Here is a 20,474-nt window from a genome sequence, read left to right as displayed (position 1 = left end):
GGAGCGGGGGAGGTTGACGGAGGGGTGTCCTCTTTGCTTCTCTGGCCTCATGGGGCCCGAAGAAGAAAATTGGGCTGTGGGTACAGACTACTGGGACTGCTTCTGCAGTAGCCTGTCCCCACAGGGCCCACACCCCATTTGAAAGGCCCAGATCTAATGAGGTACAAAGCCAGGTTTACCTGCTTTGTCTCAAATTACTTTTACCGGAGGCATAATTTGGACAAGATCTGCATAGTTAAAGCAATGGTATTTCCTGTAGTAACCTATGGATGTAGAGCTGGGCCATAAGGAAGGCTGAGCGAAGGAAGATAGACGCTTTTGAACTGTGGTGCTGGAAAATTCTGAGAGTGCCTCGGACCGTGAGAAGATCCAACGAGTCCATATTTTAGGAAATAAAGCCCGGCTTCTCACTGGAGAGAAGGATATTAAAGGCAAAGATAAAGTACTTTGGCCACATCGTGAGAAGACAGGAAAGTTTAGAGAAGACAATGATGCTGGGGAAAATGGAAGGAAAAAGGAAGTGGGGCCGACCAAGGGCAAGATGGAAGTGACTGACTTGACTCTGAAGGAGCTGGGGGTGGCGACGGCCAACAGGGAGCTCTGGTGTGGGCTGGTCCATGAAGTCACGAAGAGTCAGAAGCGACTGAACGAATAAACAACAACAACAAAAGGTAAAAATCCGACAGGGCCTGGGATATGGACCCTGTCTGGAAGGACCCATTGACATCTTATTCCATATCCCCTCGTGATCTCTCCCAGAGTTTCATATACAGTACATTATGAAAAATTTTCTTGAATGATTTGGATGCCAAATTCCTCTTTGCTGAGCAAAGCTTGCAAGGCGATGGCCCAAGATAAATCACTGCTGATGTTGTGCCTTTCTGTGCCATGCTCTTATTGTCCTCAAACAACACCAGCCCCACCCATCCTCAATCATTAAACAAATGCCTCTTCATGTGATGCAAGCAGTTATAGTATTGCTCAGTCTGCCCATAGGTTGCATCATTACCACCAGTCTGTGCCAGCCAACCTTAATTCACCGACTGACACCTGTTTGAGTTCACTTACAGCAAGAACTTAACAAGAACAATGAAGAAAGAACTACCAAAATCTATACTCTTAAAAAGCAGGCAAAAAGCAAGGTTGAGCTTTCTTTTCATCTTCAAATCTAGTTGAACTTCTGCTTCTTCTCCATTTCAGTGTAGATGTTAGCTGAACTATATTGAAATTTTGGAATTCTCACCTTACTGTTTGTGAGGGCTAACTTTGATTCTGCATTCCATCCATTGAGAAGCTGGAATGGACATTTAGGGACACCATATTTGAATAGAGATATGTGGAAAGGGTGCATATATTCCCTTTCTCCATACACACACACACACACACACAAGTCTGGCTTCCCAGAATGCTGGCAACATTAGGGAAGTAACATGATTAAAGCAATCTGAATATGCAAAGTCTTTGCTGAATAAGTGCAAAATTGAAATAAAATACTTTACTTAAGAATTCCTGCATGTCATTGGTGCTAGTTCAGTTTGTTGGTGGTCTAGATCAGAGCTTGGACAGGTTACTTGAATTATAACTCACAGAATTCCATAGCCAGCATACAGCAGGTTGGGGAGAAACACAGTTCACATTGTGATTACATTAGTTAGCTGACCATCAGGATATCTGTAGCTTACATTAAATTATGGAAACCTTGGCCAAAAGCATCTATCAAGGCTGAATATAAATGTATAGCTTCGTGGATTCACCAGAAAGCGATATTTATACAATTGTTAGATGAATGGCTGACTAGTTCCTGTAATCACTAGGTTTCCTACATTGGTGGGTCAGTGTGTTGTATTAAAGCAGTGGGGCTTCTCTTGTTGGTGATTTTCCAGGGATTTCTTGTTAAGATGAAAAGAAAATCATTAGCATTAGAATGTATCTCTAGTGAATGTTCTTCAGAAGAAACATACAGCAAATTTCTTGTCATCTTTTCTTTGATTGCAACTCTGTGAGTCTGTTGAGTGCTTTGCAAAATGTTCTTAATAGTATTTGACAAAATTGGTTGTTGCAGGGACTCTTCCAAAAATTAAGTTAGTTGTCAAATCACTGTAAAAGAGACTGGCTCCTATTTGCTCAGTGCCTGGGTATGGATCCAAATGTATGAGGCAGTGGGAGGGGAAAAATCGAATGAGAAAACCACTGTTTCTGATTTTGGTATCCTAAAGAGGACAAGTACATAAATATTCAATTTGGGGTGCCCATTTTGTTTACGGGTATAAATTTCCACCATTAGAAATTCTTTTCACTGGGTTGTTAGAATGCAGACTTGAAATGTGGGCTGAAGCAGGCTAACTATAATGAAGCCAGCTGGATGTGGGCTATACGGTTTGCTTCTTGAAAGATGACCTAATATAGACTTTAGATAGATTTCTAAATGTGATCTGGGAAAAAGAAATCCCTCAAGTAATGAACTTGTGGTAACAACTGTTCAGTTATTCGTAGACAGTATGTAGTGCAAACTGATACATAACACTAAAGATGGAGGACCATGAGGCGCAATCCTGTAGCTGAAGGGAAGTGAATAGCTAAGGGTATTGATACGTCTTCTTTTGGAAAAAAAAATCAAAGGCCAGATCCATTTTGAATTGCAGTCTTCCTCAGTGGTTAGTGTTTCCAAGTTTTCAGAGTAAGGGACAATCAAAATTAAAGGCATTCAGGGTTGATTGTAAGGCAGTAGCTATTTGTGTTCTACCTAAATATCAAATGATAGCATTGATTTTAGTTAACCTATTCATGTATTTCTCTGTACAATTAACACATTACCCACATTCATAATTTACACCCGTATCTGTCTTTATGAAGTGGGCACAGACCAAAACACGAGATTTTTGGACATCTCGGTCCATCTATTTAAAAGGAAAACTGTTCCAGACACCAGCTGTGGAACATCTATATATATAAAAATGCTCTGTGCATAAAGAGTACCTTAAAAACAAAAGAACCAATGAACGAAATCACACCAAATTTGGCAACAAAACGTCTCACAACACAAGGAGTGACAATCACTCAAAAATTCTGATTTTGTCATTTAGGAGTTGTAGTTGCTGGGATTTATAGTTCACCTATAATCAAAGAGCATTCTGAACTTCACCAATGATGGAATTGAACCAAACTTGCCACACAGGACTCCCTTGACCAACAGAAAACACCAGAAGGGTTGTGTGGGCATTGACCTTGAGTTTTGGAGTTGTAGTTACTTACATCTAGAGAGGACTGTAAACTCAAACAATGATGGATCTGGACCAAACTTGGCACGAATACTCAATATGCCCAAATATAAACACAGATGGAGTTTGGGGAAAATAGACATTGACATTTGGGAGTTGTAGTTACTGGGATTTATAGTTACCCTACAATCAAGGAGCATTCTGAACCCCACCAATGACAGATTGGGACAAACTTCCCACACAGAACCCTCATGACCAACAGAAAATACTGTGTTTTCTGGTGGTCTTTGGTGACCCTTCTGACACCCCCTGGTGACCCCCCCCCTCCGGGGTCTTGACTTCCCAGGTTGAGAAATGCTGCCTTAAGGCCATCCAGTCCAACTCCCTTCACCAGGGCAAGAAAACAGAACCAAAGCCCTTCTGACAAAGGGCCATCCAGCCATTCACACACACACACATATATGTATATGACAGATGCAGTATCAAAGATTTGAAAGGGACCCCTAAAGAAGGACAATTATATGTTGCATGTTCCCGCGTAGGCAAACCAGACAATCTCCACATCAAAACTGGCAAAGACACAGCAAGAAATACTGTTTACCCTCAAGCATAAAGACATTACATATATTAGAATCCAACACTTTCTTTTCCTTCTTTCTTTCCTTTCCTTTTCTTTCTTTATTTTCCAAATCACCAGACTGAGCCACAGCAACGCGTGGCAGGGGACCGCTAGTCCTGTATAATAAGAGAGACCAGACAGTGCAACAATAATAAAACATTCTTCCACTATAACAGTTCCTTCCTACAAACTGAGTCTTACAATTCAGCATAAAATTCTCATAGAGTAAAAGTAAATTAGCACTCTTCTCTTTCACTACCCACAGAAGTGGAGGAGGCCATCCACACTACTCAGTTATAACACTACAGTTCCACTTTGGCTGGATAAATGCTATGGAATCCTGGGATGTGCATTTTCGAGAGGGACACCCAGACTTCTTAACTAGATAGTTGTAGTACTTCTATGAGCTTACTGAAAGATCTGGTGTTTCTTATTTCTAGGAAAATTGACTGTGGAGTGTTATCTGGCTTTCTTCTGTTGTTATTTATTTCAGTAACAAATAGTTTTGGCCTCCAGAGGGCAGTCCAGTTTTTCAATTGAGAGAGAACTTATTTGTTGTGACTTCCAGGAATTATTGTTCTCAATTTAATTGGCTTTCCGGTGCCTCTTTCGCTTCCCTACTGATATTTCTCTTTTCAGAGACACTGGAATAAGTTTGGTTAAAGTTCATTTCTATTTCTCAAAATCCCCCTTTTCTTCTAGGAAAGACTTATGCCTGGTCTTTGTTCTGTTGATTCGGAGAATTACAGAGAACATGCACGCTAACACACACACTTCCTCAGCAACAGCGTTTCTGGTACTATTGCTGCTTCTAAAAGTCACAGCTCTTCTCAAGTGTACTACCAAAATATCTGGTTTCGAAAGATATTGAGCAAGAGAGGTGGGCATCTGCTCTAGACAAAGTCTGCCTCCAGGACCAAAGCTAGCTGCTTGGGTACAGATTGGCCTGCATCAGAAGAAAAGGTGAAACTGTCTCATAACAGTTTGAGAAGAATTTTTGCCCCTGGTGCTCAGCTCCAGCACAGAGTTTCAGAGCATGCGGTCAGTTAGTGTCATATTTTCTGACAAAAATCCACTCATAAAATTAAAATAATTGGTAGGAGGGGTATTCCAGAGCTAAATAAGGAACCACTGCATACAAAACAATATGTTCTAGCAGTACAATAGGTCTCCTCCTGAGGTTAGGTATTACCTGCTCTCTTTCTGACTAGTTATTCCAACTACTGCATGTTACTGTTTTCTAGCAAATGTAGCCAGCATGGACTTTAGAGCCATATGTACAGCTGGGTCTTTGAAACTACTAAGGACTTTGAATTCTTATGACAGTCCTTTAAGTCTTAACTATTTATGTGCCACCCTCCTTGGCAATATATAATTGTGCTACTCAAAGCATGGACAGAATATTTCTTTCAATATTTGGAAAGAAACAGAATAACTTAGTATTACTGAAAATGTCTTGCTGCGCTGAGCTGGGATTTGTCAATTATTTCATCATCCAAATTAAGATAATTACAAGTTGCCCACAGACAATTCATAAATGTTTGTAGTGCTTTGCTACATCGTTTTATAATCTGGCCCAATTGAGTTTTCAGCAGGCCACTGAACACAGACTGTGAACAAATATTGGTTATATTTACATTAATTGTATATGATTGTTTCCTGGAAAATTCCCAGAATTTCCAAGTAAGGACAAATATTCTCCAAGTTAGCAGTTTGCTCCTTTGGTAACAGACAGTTCAATCCTGTTAAAAACATAATATAAAAACCTTAACACTTTGATTGCAAAGCAGTACAATAGTTTGATCACCATCTGCTCAGCAAAGCATCTAGTAAGAGTATGATCACTGTTGGCATCATAATTTAGTATTTTTAACTTTAAAAGCACACAGAACCAAATTGGGAAAAAAATGTAAGCGTCTGCCAAAGAGCCCACTTTCAAAATAAGGGCATGAGAGGAAGGAAGAAAAGAAGAGAAAAAGATGATGATAATAATAACTTTATTTTTATACCTCGCCTCCATCTCCCAAAGGGACTCAGGTCGGCTTACACATGACACAAAGTGCCTAAAACAATGCATAAAATAAACATACAGTACAATTAAAAAGTAAAAACCAATAGCATATAAAACAACAATTTAAAACTCAGAATAACACCCAATAACCTATGGTGATAAGTGCTATAAGACATGGCCAAACTGTAAACAATACAAGGGAATGGGATAGTGCAAATTGTAGTTAAGGAACAAGAGCATGAAATAAAAGTGCAGTGCTGTGTCATTAATTGCAGACCATTGGAGCTAGACATTCTCAAAGACTTGTTTAAACATCAAAGTCTTCAAATCTCTACAGAAGGAGGACAGTGTGGCAGCCAGCCTAATCTCCCTGGGGTGGGTGTTCCAAAGCCAGGGCCACCTCCAAGAAGGCCCTCACCCTCATGCCCACCAACCACACTTGTGACAGTGGCGGGACCACGAGGAGGGCCTCCCTGGCAGATCTTAATACTTGCGCAGGTCATAGGGGGGAATGCAGTCACGAAGGTAGGCAGGACCTGAACCGTTTAGGGCTTTATAGGTAATAGCTTGTACTTCGAATTGAGACTAGAAACCTATCGGCAGCCAATGGAGCTACTTAAATAAGAGCATTGTGTGCTCCCTATAGCCAGCTCCAGTTAGTAGTCTGGCTGCCGATCTTTGTACCAATTGCAGTTTCCAAGCCATCTTCAAAGGCAGCCCCACGTAGAGTGCATTACAGTAATCCAATCTTGATGTAATTAAGGCATGGAGCACCGTGGCTAAATTGGGCTTCTCGAGGTACAGTCGCAGCTGGCACACAAGCTTTAACTGTGATGGAAATGAGGTAATTTTAAAAAGTGTTAAAATAACTCACCTAAGAAAAGGGAGATATAAAGAGGCCACATGGTGTAGTAGTCTGGATATTGGACTAGAAATCTGGAGACTAGGGTTCAAATCCTCACTCAGCTGTGGAAACTGACAGTGATCTCTGTTTCGCATATTTAGAGGAAATCCATGGCAAACCACCTCTGAACAAATCTTTCAAAGAAAAATATTTGATAGGGTTACTGCGAGTCAGAGTTGATTTGAAGAACATAACAACAAACCAAGCATTTAACTAAGAAAGTATTTTAATAATCAAAAAAGGAAGAAAGAAAGGAATGCAAAAGAAACTCTTAACAGGATCCATACTTCATAGGGGATGGTAGAGTCCATATTTGTGGACTGGGAAATGTAAGGCACTGTTTGCATGCAGAAACACTGTCTCACCCCACATATTACTTTTCCATTCCAGCATGGCCCTTCCAACGCTGCTTTATAGGATATTGTACATTTTTTTGCTCCCCATTTCTAAACATTGAGATGTTTCAAGGATTCAAAATTTAGCATCCTTTGAATAAAAACACCAGAGCCTTACGGTATGTAAGAGTTATTTGTACGAAGATATAGACAGAACGTAAGATTGGAGTTGACATTATTACTACTTTGACAGATTCCTTTTCTGCCCTCTACCAGCTTTCTTCCTTTTCAAATCTAGTTCCAGGTCTAACTGGTTCTGACATTTAAGCCGTCTTCGTTCTTATTCCAGATTGGAATAGTATATGTGGTTGGTGAAGTACCTTTTATCCAAAGATGCATAGATGAATGCTGGGATCATGAAAAATTTGGCAACAGTAAAAGGTTTCTGAATACCGCCCATTTGCACAAATCTGTTGGCATTAACATGTAGTGTTTATAGTGCTTCCTCTGTCCTTAACAAAAAGGAAAATCAGCCTGTTTTGCAAGCTTGACAAATGTTGATTTGTTATCAGTAAATGTTGGATTTTATACCTATTTTATATACTGATATACTTGGGATCATGTAAACATTTCTCAGGTGGAAAGGGGTTAAGATTAGAAAAAGTTTAAAAAGCCCTGTTCTAAACCAAATCTGAAAAAACTGATGGTTGGGGTTTTTTTCTCCCCCTCACTCTGCTAGCTGGAGCAGTAGTGGGCAATTTCACTTGGAAAAAGCTTTAACTCCACTGCTAATTCTAGGAAAGAGGCACCGAATTCCCCATGCTGTTTTGTAACCTGTGCCAATGACTCAGGCCAGTAGGATGTCTAGCATGTGGGATGTGTGAGTAACTAGCTTGTGCTAAGCAGGATTTGTATTGTAATAGTCCTGTTGGTTGAATGCTTCTCCACCAACCTGATGACTCATCTGTCCAGGGATGTGGGCATATGAAAATAGGTCAGATGTAACTTCATTGTTGCTGTGTGATGCATTGAAGAAGCTATAGACAACATGGAGAAAGTGGGCAACCTTGTGTTCATTCCTCCAGCATTAAACTGCAGCACAAGCAATTTGCTTTCTAATGGTTGCATAAGCAGGCTGGGCCCACAGCAGGGTTCATGTTCCATGTAATTCCATTTTCTGCTTTTGAGACTTGAGCATTCTCTATACATACTGTCTGTGTTCTCATGAGATTGCCAGAAATAAATAGATATGTAGATATCTAAATGCTGAATAAGTGCAGTTGTGATGAGTCATTCAGTAGGTTTAGAAAAAAGAGAGAATTCAAGAGCTGTTGTAATGCAATGGCTGAATTGTTTGGCTAGGACTTCAAATATCCATATTCAGACCTTCACTGAGCCATGAAACTCTGTGTGTGACCCTGAACTAGTCATACTCACACATCCTGAGTTGTTGTGAGAATAAGAGAGAAGGTGGAAGGAAGGTCATGTGCTGATATGATGAAAGGTGAGATTAAAATCTAACATATGAGTGTAACTTTCCTCATGTGTTTTGCAAACCTCACCTCCGCCCAGGGGTGGGGAATTTCTGGGTGTTGATATGTTGTTTGGATTAGTAGCTCATCAACTCCTAGAGATCCTAGATTCCCTCCCTGGTCATAGACTTTCACTCTCGATCTTCCCCTTCTCTCACCACTTACCCCTTTTCTTCCCAGATAATCTCACTTCAGGAACTGGAATTTAGTTAAGGAGAACAGAAAAGATGGTGAGGGGCTTCTTCCTTTCTGCTATACGGCCTTCTGAATTGTGTTTTTAGGTTAGTGAGTGAATTAATCTGCATTCTGTCATGATAACTTATAATTCTCCCAATGTCCTGGATCCTTTGTATAACTAGCTCATTGTAATAAAATACCAGAAGGTCCCCATGTTCAAGGTTGAATTTGCTGAATAGGATTTCTAGGTATAGATACAAACTTCATCTTCAGTTTCGAGGAAGAGCCTTTGTTATCACCACTGCAAACAGCACATTCCCATATTTGTTTTTCTCCTCTTCTGCTTGAGCCAAACAAATGAAACAAATGCAAGTCCTGGATGTAGAGTTTTGCTTGTGTGTGACCTCAGTCATTCCTGATGTTGCTATAAGAATATTCCATGGGCAACACTGCACCCACTGAAACCAAATTTTCCATCATTGTAAAAAGCAATGTTATCCTGACCTGACCTTATTAAAGTAGGCAATTGAACATGTTCTAATTCTACCATAACATTCTTTGAAGCCATACGCTTTCCATTTCTTGCCCTCAAGCAGCCCAAGAGTGCCAAGAAATACTGGGTTTTGTCATTGTTTGTAGCAAAATCAGCCACATTCTAAAAGAACCGTGGCTTCTGTTGAGGGGTGAGATGGCCAAAGTAGCCAAATACCATTGAGGTGTGAGAGAATGAAAGGATCATGTCCAACCCATGTGTTTATTTCTTAGGTGGTGTGAGGTTCTCATTGGGTAAACTTTATAATCTCATTTTCACAAAGGGACTCACTGAGCTGAAATTGTGTTTTTGTCAACATTTCTCACAGGTAAATAACGTACCTAGAATAACTATTTCTTCTAACATCAAAACTTTAGAGAGGTTCATTTTTGAGATGATTTGAGTAAAACATAGTCCACGAGAGATAAAGTGATTGAAATCACGACATGAAAACTTAACAGAAGTGGGAATAAGTCCTTAACATGAGTTGCATTCATGGAAAAGAGAGCACAGTATATGACTTGAGTATACAAGAGAGAGTATAAAGTGACTCTGTAGTTATTTTCATGGCACATTGCAGAACGGGGGGCACTGGCACATACAGAACTAGGACAGGGAGACAAGTCTGTGTAGGAATCTTGTCTCATATTTATATCCTTTGGTAATGTCATAAACTTTAGTTGTTATTAGTATGCTATAACTGTAACCTGCTCTAAGGGTAAGATTACCCAGGGTAGAAGTCATGTTGCCCCTTCCAATGTTACTGAACTACAGCACCTAGCATCCCCAAAGCATTGGCTATCTCAGCCCGCTGGTTCAGTGAAATACATCCAAGGGTATTATAAGAACTGTCAGAAGTAATTTCAGAACCACTGACAATCCTCTTTCAGAATTCCTGGAAAACAGGAGACGTTCTAACAGACTGAAAGAGAGTAAATGTCCCCGTCTTGGGAGCCAGGAGAGACACCAGCAATTACCATCCTGACATCAATTCCAGGAAAGATTCTGGAGCAGATAATTAAGGAGGCACTCTGTAATCATTTAGAAAAGAACACTGTGATCCCTAAAAGTCAACACGGGTTTCTCAAAAACAAGTCATGTCAGACTAATCTTACCTCTTTTTTCGATAGAGTTACAAGCTTGGTAGATACAGGGAATGTGGATGTAGCATATCTTGATTTCAGTAAGGCCTTTTACAAGGTTCCCCATGATCTTCCTGCAAACAAACGAGTAAAATGTGGGCTAGATAATACTACTTTTAGGTGGATTTGTAATAGCTAAATGATCGAACCCAAAGGGTGCTCACCAATGGTTCCTCTTCATCCTGGAAAGAAGCGACTAGTGGGCTCCACCGGCTTCTGGAAGCAGAGGGCGCTAAATTAGGAGGGATAGCTCCTGATCTAGAAGTCAAGATCAGACTTCAAAATGACCTCAACAGATTAGAAAGCTGGGCAAAACCAACAAAATGATTTTCAACAAGGAGAAATGTAGGATACTTCACTGAGTTAGAAAAACCAAAATGTACAAATACAGGATGGGTAATGGCTGGCTCAACAACAGAACATGTTAAAAAGATCTTGGAGTCTTAGGACCCCATCAGATGGAACTTTTCCCCATCCTAGAATGCTGCCGGGATGGAGCCCATCACATGATGTAGGGCTACTTCCAACGGGGCTCCATCCCAAGTCCGTCCTGCCTGCATCGTAGCAGCATGTTGGGAGGCTGCCCTGAAAATACAAGTGACTACTCGTATTCTCATTGACTAATTGGGACAGCACAAGATGAAGCTGGGGGCAGATGGGAAATGCTGTGGGATGGTAAGGGAGCAATGCGGGGTGCTGACTCAATGAATTTGCCCTACTTACCCATGGATTCCCCTGCTGTCCCCCAGCTTATGTACTTCCCTCTGATGAGGTCCTATGTGGACAGCAAGTTGAACATGAGCAAACAGTTTGATGCAGCAGCTAAAAAAGCCAATGGGATTTTGGGCCTCATGAAAAGGAGTATACTATCTAGATCAAGTGAAATAATGGTGCCCCTCTATTTGGCTTTAGTCAGACCTCACCTGGAATGCTGTGTCTAAAGGAGGGTACCTAAAATGATCAAAGGTTTAGAAACCAAGCCCTATGCGAAATGGCTGGGGGAACTGGGTATGTTAAGCTTGGAGAAGAGAAGGCTAAAAGGGGACATGATTGCTATGCAGCTCTTGAGACTAGGACATGGAGCAATGAATTCAAATTGCAGGAAAAGAAATTCCACCTAAATATTAAGAAAAACTTCCTGATGGTAAGGGCTGTTCTGCAGTGGGACTTTCTGCCTTGGAAGGTGATGAAGTTCCTTCTATGGAGATTTTTAAGGAGAGGCTATTGGCCATCTGTCAGGAGTGATTGTGGTGTCCCTGTATGGTAGAATGAGATTGGATTATATGGCCCTTGTAGTCTTTTTCAACTTTATGATTATATGACATCACATAATTCCCATCCTTCATTTAAGCAGTTTCATTTGGGGAAGGAATTTCAGCTGATTATGCTATCCATATATATATGAGAGACACTTGTATCCTGAAGATATAATTCCCTGCTCTTTATTATCCTTGCTGTTGTGCCTTTTCTAATACGTAGTCTCACAAGAAATGTTTCTGGCTGGGTTTTTTCTTCTCTCCCCTATGCCCCCAATATAATCCATTGTTCTTAAAATATTTAATACCATGAACTGGGAGAGGGCATTTGTTTTTGAATGGGAAGGAGAAATCAGCCAACATACAGTCTGTAGAGATCTCCTCATTTTCCTGTTTTAATGCAAGTTTACCCATTAATTAAAGGTAGAGGTTTTCCCTGACATTAAGTCCAGTTGTGTGCAACTGGGGGGGTTGGTGCTCATCTCCATTTCTAAGCAAAGAGCCGGCGTTTTCCGTAGACACCTCCAAGGTCATTAGACTGGCATGACTGCATGGAGTGCCATTACCTCCCCGACCGGAGTGGTACCTATTGATCTACTCACATTTTCATGTGTTTCAAACTGCTAGGTGGCAGAAGCTGGGCCTAACAGTGGGAGCTTACCCTGCTTCCTGGATTTGAACCTGTGATCTTTCGACCTTTAATTAGTTCCTTGGAATACATGTAAGAAATCTGCAGTGATTTCTCTTCCTCAGCTGCTGCATTTTGTTTGTAGCATGATGTTTTCGCAACTCGATTTCATATCACACAAACACTTTGATGAGGGGGAGTAGTAGGAAGAGAAGTGAGTCTCTTTTCTAAGCTTTAGAGGACTCTTCTGCTGTATGGTTCACCTTCTGGTTGTGTGTTGGCCAGAGGAGAAAGTATCTAAATGCATAGGTGTCCAGGCAGGAAACAGGACTCCCCTTATTTCAACACTGCCTTTGAATGAAGGCTGTGATCCTAATTCAAAAACCTGGGAGAAACGCCCAATGTATTTGTTGAAGCTGACTACTCAGTCAATATAGGAATGCAGTGTAGCTGGAGAATGTAGATTTGATTGTAGAAATCACACACTTTCCTACTACTGCTTTAACCTTCAACATAGAAACCATTTTGAAATTCTCATTTTTCTCTCCCTAGCATACCATTTTGCCCTCCCCAACACTTTGCTGCTGCTTTTCCTAATGCACAAGTGACTAGTGTACAAGAATTTCATTTTTCTCACCCTACCCCAATCCTCTATGCCTTGGTCTCTTTTCTCTTGCTCTTTATGGTCTTTAGTACCCAGTGGTATGGTATTCTGCTGCTGTCAGTGTTGTGTTCCTTCAAAGGAAAGGAAGCTACTATAACTTAGAGCCAATCTACTCACAGACATGGTGTACTCTGGAATTGTAATCACTTCAGCATATATGTCGATAATAGCCTATCTCAAAGTAGCCCAATATGAGAAAACTCCACAGAAGTGGAAGGCAAATGCACTCTGTCTAACCCACTTATTTTCTGTGTGCAATGCAGGATGTCGGGTTGCAGCAAAAGTATTGCTATAAAGGGTGTTAGAATTTGGGGGAGGTGGATATGGGAGTTTGCCTCAGCCAGACTGTGCCATATATTTTACTTTTAATGAACATGTAGGTCAGGCCTCATAAAGGGCACAATCAAGGGAGTGCTGTTTTGTACAAATTGGTGGGGTGGCTGGAACAGGAAGCCCAAATGTCTTCTTACTTTTCCACAGAATTGTCATGTCTGAAGTACAATTCCAGCATCTTTCATTTTCCAGATGCGCTAGCTTCTAGCATAAGGAAAATACATAACGTGTGTTTTGGATGAAATGGTATTAGTGAAGACTGCAGATGTCTAGGTTTTGTCCTTCCTGTCTGTTGAACAGTTCTGTAGCACAAGGTGTTAGCATTCTTTGAGGCATGAGCTTTCATTGAGAAGAGCTAATTTCATCAGGTCAATGTAGGCAGAATAAGCAGTGTCTTTGGTATCCTGGACTGTCACTTACAAACCAAGAGCCTCAAGAAACCAATGAATGTTGGTTTCATGGCACACTCTGTTTGAACAGAAAACAGATAATGTGGTGGAATAATTAGTCATTAATTTTCCTTGCTAGGAACTGGTCACTCTTGTTTTGGATGAAGAGTACAGGAAGAGGTTGCCCTCAGGCAACAGCAAAGAGCCCAGGCTGCCCCCAGAGACCCGTGGCCCTGTGATCCTGGAGGTTGGCTGTGGCTCAGGGGCAATTGCACTCAGTCTCCTGAAAAAGCTCCCTCATGTGAGTTACAAGTTTGTTATATTCACTAAAAATGTTTATTTATTTACTATTTTATAGCCCACTCTCTCTCACCCCGAAGGGGACGCAAAGTGGCTTACAAGTTATATACATATACAATATATTATATTATTAGCATATCACAATATTAGTATTATATATTACTATATTGTACTATACCACTATAATGCAATATTATTAGTAATATTACACGTAATATATAATATCATCTAACCCCCATTTCATCTGGAGTAACACAAGCAAGTGGAAGGGAGTCCCACTGCTTACAAAAGCTTGTATGCTAAACCTTGTGTCCTGTAGTGTATTATGAGAAAGACTTAAACTTAAATAATCTTTGATAAATAAATGAAGAGTAAGACCAAATACCACATTCGTTTCTTAGTTTGGAGGCAATCTTCATTAGTTTTCAAGATTCCAAAGGCCAGCTCATCTGGGAATTAATTAATCTGGCTGGAATAACATGAGCAGGCTGTAAGGAAGAAACAATACTAGTATCCAATGAAGCTGTATGGTATATGATTCAGGACAGACAAAAGGACAGTGGGTATTTAAACTGAGAAATTCTTTGAAACAGGATGTTGTGATAGCTACCAACCCAGATATCTTTAAAGGGGCTTTAAAGATATCCATGGAGATTAACTCTATCAATAACTATGTCTTGTGGTGACCTCCAGAGTCAGAAGTAGCAGGAGTTGTTTAAGAGCATCAGCTGGAGAAGCTTGTTGCCTTCCTGGTTTTAGATTTTATGTGGACATTTGGATTCCCACTATGAGAAGAGTTATTTTGGCAGGGGGCTACAATTTCCCCAATTTATTTATTTATTTATTTATTTATTTATTTATTTATAGTATTTATATTCCGCCCTTCTCACCCCAAAGGGGACTCAGGGTGGATCACAGTGCACACATATACGGCAATCATTCAATGCTGTTTTCTAGACATACAGACCAACAGACAGATAGAGGGTTTTTTGTTTGTTTGTTTTTTGTTTGTTTTTCAGGGATTTTTTGGCATTTCCACTTTGGTGCCTGGAGGTTATACTCAATTCCACAGCTCACTCACAGCTCAGCTGTTTTCAAACTGATTAGGTGGACAGTAAGCTAAACTTAACAGTCAGGTGCTCAATTCAACTCGGGCTTCGAACCTGTCACCTTCTGGTTGGCAGTGATCTATTGCAACTGGTGATTAGGTGGTGATTAACCAGCTGTGCTACAGCCCAGTCCCTAGCTATTATGGGTTAGGGTCTGGGAGTTGTATTCTGTAGTTTTTTGATTAATCTTTTTCACATTTTTAGAACAAGATAGCTCTTATCTGAAAGTAAACATAGTGTGTGTGCAACAGAAAACATAGAATTACACCATACATTAAAATGAATATATTTTTCTTGGTTTCTTAAGCACTTTTATCATAACACTTTTGGAAATTTAGTACGGTTTCCCAAAACATAGACATGTCTCCCCACAGTTTTTCTTTTCTTCAAGGACATTTATTTTTACCGAAGAACTGTTTTCATGTTTGCATCTGCTATGCTTGTTTCTCTCTCCCCTCCCTCCATCCTCAGAGCAAGGTCATTGCTATTGATAAATCAGAAGCTGCAGTGAATCTCACCAAGGAAAATGCAGAAAGGTAAACATATACACATCCTGTATGCTGATGTCAAACACAGTTTCACTGAACTAGCACTTCATCTCATCCCCATTCCACATGGGAGCAAATGAGAAAACATCTTCAGGGGAAAAGAAACCACTGTCTTTGGGACTGAGCCTCCTGGGTGTGCACAGAATGTTGACTGTCTATTGGAAAGGAGAGGAGATAGAAAGAAATATCTTAAAACATGAACAGGAGCATCCCATGTCACAGTATTCTGTTTGTTATGGTTTTTTTCTTGTTAATCAAGTGTCCAGTTGCCCCTGTAAGGCGCTCTGGAGGCTGTCCAAGAGACAAGCACATGTGTATTTGTTTTAATAAGTAATCGGCTTATCTTCCCCAGCAGTTGTTTTCTCATATGCCTAAATCCAAATACCGAGCATTAAAACAAATGATTTTAAAAGGGTCTTCTGTTTTAGGGAAGAATTAATACACTTAATATTTATTCATATGACAAAAGGAATTGCAGGTTAAAAATCCCAACATATTTCACTACCCCTCATAGTTGTGACATAGCTTCCAAATACACATATGGTATTTCCTTTCTTTGATCTTTTAGCCCTGGTTCTTTTTCTATGCAATACTGACTGTATCCTAAGTGTCCTTTGTGAATGAAACCCAAAGAGGATTTTTTTAAAAAAAAATGTACCTGTAAGATATCTTTTCACAAAATGTGCCATTTCTTAGTTGAGCCCACTTCCTGAAATGTGTACACCTAATAGAACTCAACACTTCTGGTCACCTGTCAACTATGGCAAAACCATGAATTTCATAGTTTCCTTAGGCAAGAAATGAGTAGAAGTGGCTTTCCATCCTCTGAAATATAGCCTACAGCACCTAGTATTAATTTATGCTCTCACATCCAAGAACTATCCATAGCTGATCCTGCTTAAAGATCAGGTGGGATGTGGTGTCTTTAGAGGATGTGTCTCATGCCAAAAGATAGGAAATACATATGGAGTTGTTGCATTGGTCATGCAGCAAAATGTCAGGAAGTTTAGCCGCAGAGTCTCAATTTTATATGTTTCATTATGTTCAGGGCTTACAATGGTGGACTCTAGCTTATGATATAAAAAAAGAGAAAGAGGCTCAGAACAGTAGATGACTGTTTAACCAGAGGTTACAGGTTACTAGCAATATGATTATTTTCCCTTTTGGTAAGTGGGGTGAAGTAGTGCAGTCACATTTTAAAAATAATATAACAACTGGGAACCAGTTACTTTACTGAAGTAACAATTAATGCTGGCTACTTATTAAAATGCATTTAATGCATTTTTCAAGTTCTGTGCCATTTTTATCAGTCCTCAGTTTTTAAATAAACAAATAAAGCAATAAGCAACAGAAGAGTAATGCATTTTACCATTTCTAAACATTTCACAACAATTTATTTCTTGTGTACTCTAATGTGAAACAATTATTTTTTGCTTTTGGTAAGTAATTTTCCAGTGTTTGAGTTTAACACAGTAGTATAATATGAGAACTCATTCAAATCAATTGTATGCTGAAGAAAAGTCTGCTCAGGCTGTATCATTGTAAGACATGATTGTGAGATGTTCATAATTTCTTTTAGTTTGTCCAGAGTTTATCCAGGTTTTTAGATAGATGTCATTAATCTTCCCAAGTCTTTTTGTACAACTTAATTTACTGACTGCATCACAAGCATGACTGAGTGAGGAGGAGGTGTACATATGCATGACTTCCTTTAATTCTATAGGTACTATTCTTATTTTAAATATATATAATTAAAATTTTCTCTTCTGGTTGGTTGGGGCATTTCTTTCTTGCCCTTTCTGCAGCACCCAGACTCATTTGAATGGTTACAAATAATAGTGTGTTGTAATACTGGTATATAACCATGGGTGTAACACGTATGTAGGATTACACCTTTTCCAAGAAGAGTGCCATTTCTAGTTCACAGATTTAATTAGCCATCCCTCTGGGGGTGGGGGAAACATGGAGGACAAAGTGCCAACAAAATTAGCCTAGAGCCAACACATGAGCAAGTGGCAGTTGTTTTAGCTACTCTCGGGATATAGGTGTTATGTGCCTTCAAGTTATTTCCTACGTATGACAAATCAAAGATAAACTTGTCATAGGTTTCTTGGCAAGATTTGTTCAGAGAAGATTTGCTATTGCCTTCCTCTGAGACTGGGAGAATGTGGCTTGCCCAAGAACACCTAGTGAGTTTCCATGACTGAACAGGGATTCAAACCCTCATCTCCTGAGTCATAATTCAAGACTCAAACAATTGCGCCATGTTTGATCAGTTTGATCAGAACTAAGGAAAGCACTGAACCATGAGCTGAGTGGACCAGGGATCTAATTTAGGATAGAGCAGATTCATACAAAGGATGTAGATTCCTCAGTCCTTGGAAGTACCTAATGCAGAAGAAGAATTATTCCCCAGCAAGGGGGAAAGTGTCTGACTCCTCTCCACCAACAAAACTGGGAAATGCAGTACAGTGGGCCCACCATATCTGAGGGACGTGCTTCTGGATTCTCTACACATATCAAAAACACAGATAATCACATACCATATTATTAAATATAGTAACATGAACATGCACACTTCAGCATCTTTGCTTTTACGTCACCTGCCATTTAATAATATGGGGTGTGATGATCTGTGGTCAGTTCTCGTATCCAGAACCCATGGATCGGGCGGGGGGGGGGGGCACTCTATCATATTATGAAGAATTGCAGTCTGCTCTTATGTTCCCAGATTGTACCTCTAATAATATTCCTTTTTGTGTAGATGGGATATACTGTTTTTTCAATTTGTGTTATGTAATCAAGTATATAACTAAAGGTCTTCTTGCAATATTTCCTAGACCATATGAGGCCTTGAAGAACTAAAGGACTACTTCTGTTTACATGATTCAGAGATGATGTAATCAGTCCTTAACTTAAATGAATGCTTTGTACATCGAATTAATAAATTACATTGTCGTGAACTGAAGGAGAATCACCAAGCAAAGCCCCCTCTCCATCTCAATTTATTTTACCCTTATGAGTAATCTACAGATATTAACCCAAGAAGGACAGTAGCAGGATATACTGTAGCAAAACCACGCATTATTATTTTTATATATCTAGAGAACATTATCTCAGAATAATCACCCTAGGGATTCTAGCTTTTAGTGTTGTCTACTGAATTTATTATGTGATTTTTATTACAACGTTTTCATTGTTGTTTTGTATTGTGTATTTTTAATTTAGCTGTAGACCATCTGGAGTGTTGTAGATTAAATAAATAAATAGATGAGTTGTACATAAAGAGATAAAGTGGTTGCAGTAATGTAGATTTGCCCTGTTGTTTCCATGTGACTTTATTCTTTGTCCTGATATATAACTGTAATAAATTACAATAAACAAACATAATGTGGTATAGTGTTTTGGGTGTTGGACTAGGACCCCGGAGACCAGGATCTGAATCTGTGCTCAACCATGGAAACCAATTAGGTAGCCTTGGGCAAGTCACACTGTCAGAGGAAGGCAAGGGCAATCCTCTTATGGACAAATCTTGCCATGAAAACCCCATGAAAGGGTCACCTTAGGGTCACCATAAGTCATAAGTGACTTGAAGGCACACAGTAGTATAGGAAGCATACATGAAAAGGTGAAGTGCAGTAATTGTAGCAAACCAGTCTCCTCCTGTCCTTCTATGTGGCCCTTCCATTCTGACTGTTGGCCCATGAGGCAGAAGCTACCTGAATTTTAACAATGCTGGGTGTTGTAGTTCATCAGACTGTCTAAGAAGGAGACTATCTTTAACTGCTGTCACAGCAGAATCTGATTAGGAGCGGCTGGTGGGAAGCAAACATGGAGCTTTTCAAATTCACCTTTTAATTTCGAGTTATAACCTTGAGAAGGCTGCCAAGACCCATTCCCTGCAGCTGTTTTCCATGATGCCAGCATGTTAAGCCATGTTATCTTCTAATCTTAGTCAATTGCAAACTCACCCTGCCTTTTAAAACTCTGTGCTACAATGTTAGCGGATACCTGTGGGCAAAACTTGGGAGAGTAATACTTTGCTAATGAACACCACACCTGTATCTCAAAAGATTTGTAGTTGCTGGCTGATGAATTTTCTTTTCTTTCTTCCCTCCCTCCCCTTTTCCCCTCATTTGATTTTTGTTGGGATTTGCTTTTTGCTTCATTTCCCTGGAACTGGATGAGAAATGGGCAAGGTTGGGTACCTCCACCCCTTATTTCTTAATGGCACTCGAGACTGTTGTTCCTGGTTGTGTAAGAACTTAAAACAGCTGATCTGCCTGCATCAGTTCATAGCATATCTACTCTGCCTCAGATGCAATTACACACATTTTATTTAATCACACTTCTACTCTGCCTATCCTACATAAAGCCTGGGGGGACTTTTACACAGGGCTGTTCCATTTATGCCTCACAAGAGTACAGCAGCTAGCTGAAAGCTGCATGATGGGCTCTGTGAGGACATGAACCCACTTTTTAGAAATCTTGATGCATGTCAGAATCTTCTGTACACCAGAACTGTACCAAAATAATTGTTGCTTGCCTGTGTACCCACAGGTTGCACAGTCATCTGCACGCGCACGCACACACAATGTGGATGAGCTGAGACCAGCATGGTCTGACTAAGCCAACTAAATGTACTCTTAACTTATATTGGTTCTAATCAGAGACAAATTATTATCTCTGATTATGGGCTTAGGAGAGCCTGCCATTCCATATATCTCAGAAATCGTGTCTTCCTTCAATATCTGTTTTGATGGTTCATTTGGGCCAA

At 40.0% G+C, this 20,474-nt stretch overlaps 1 protein-coding gene across 1 annotated transcript in view; it reads left to right on the top strand.

The window, feature by feature from the left end:
* Positions 1-20,474, top strand: part of HEMK1 (HemK methyltransferase family member 1) — a 47,808-nt gene that overhangs the window by 13,074 nt on the left and 14,260 nt on the right. The window contains exons 5-6 of the mRNA XM_060765794.2: positions 13,880-14,041; positions 15,621-15,685. Of these exons, the coding sequence (XP_060621777.2) occupies positions 13,880-14,041; positions 15,621-15,685 (227 nt within the window). The remainder of the gene's footprint in view (positions 1-13,879; positions 14,042-15,620; positions 15,686-20,474) is intronic.

This window comes from Anolis sagrei, chromosome 2, assembly GCF_037176765.1.
Source record: "Anolis sagrei isolate rAnoSag1 chromosome 2, rAnoSag1.mat, whole genome shotgun sequence".
NCBI lineage: Eukaryota > Metazoa > Chordata > Lepidosauria > Squamata > Dactyloidae > Anolis > Anolis sagrei.
The sequence above is the reverse complement of the archived record's forward strand: the minus strand, read 5'-3'. Positions and strand labels throughout refer to the sequence as shown.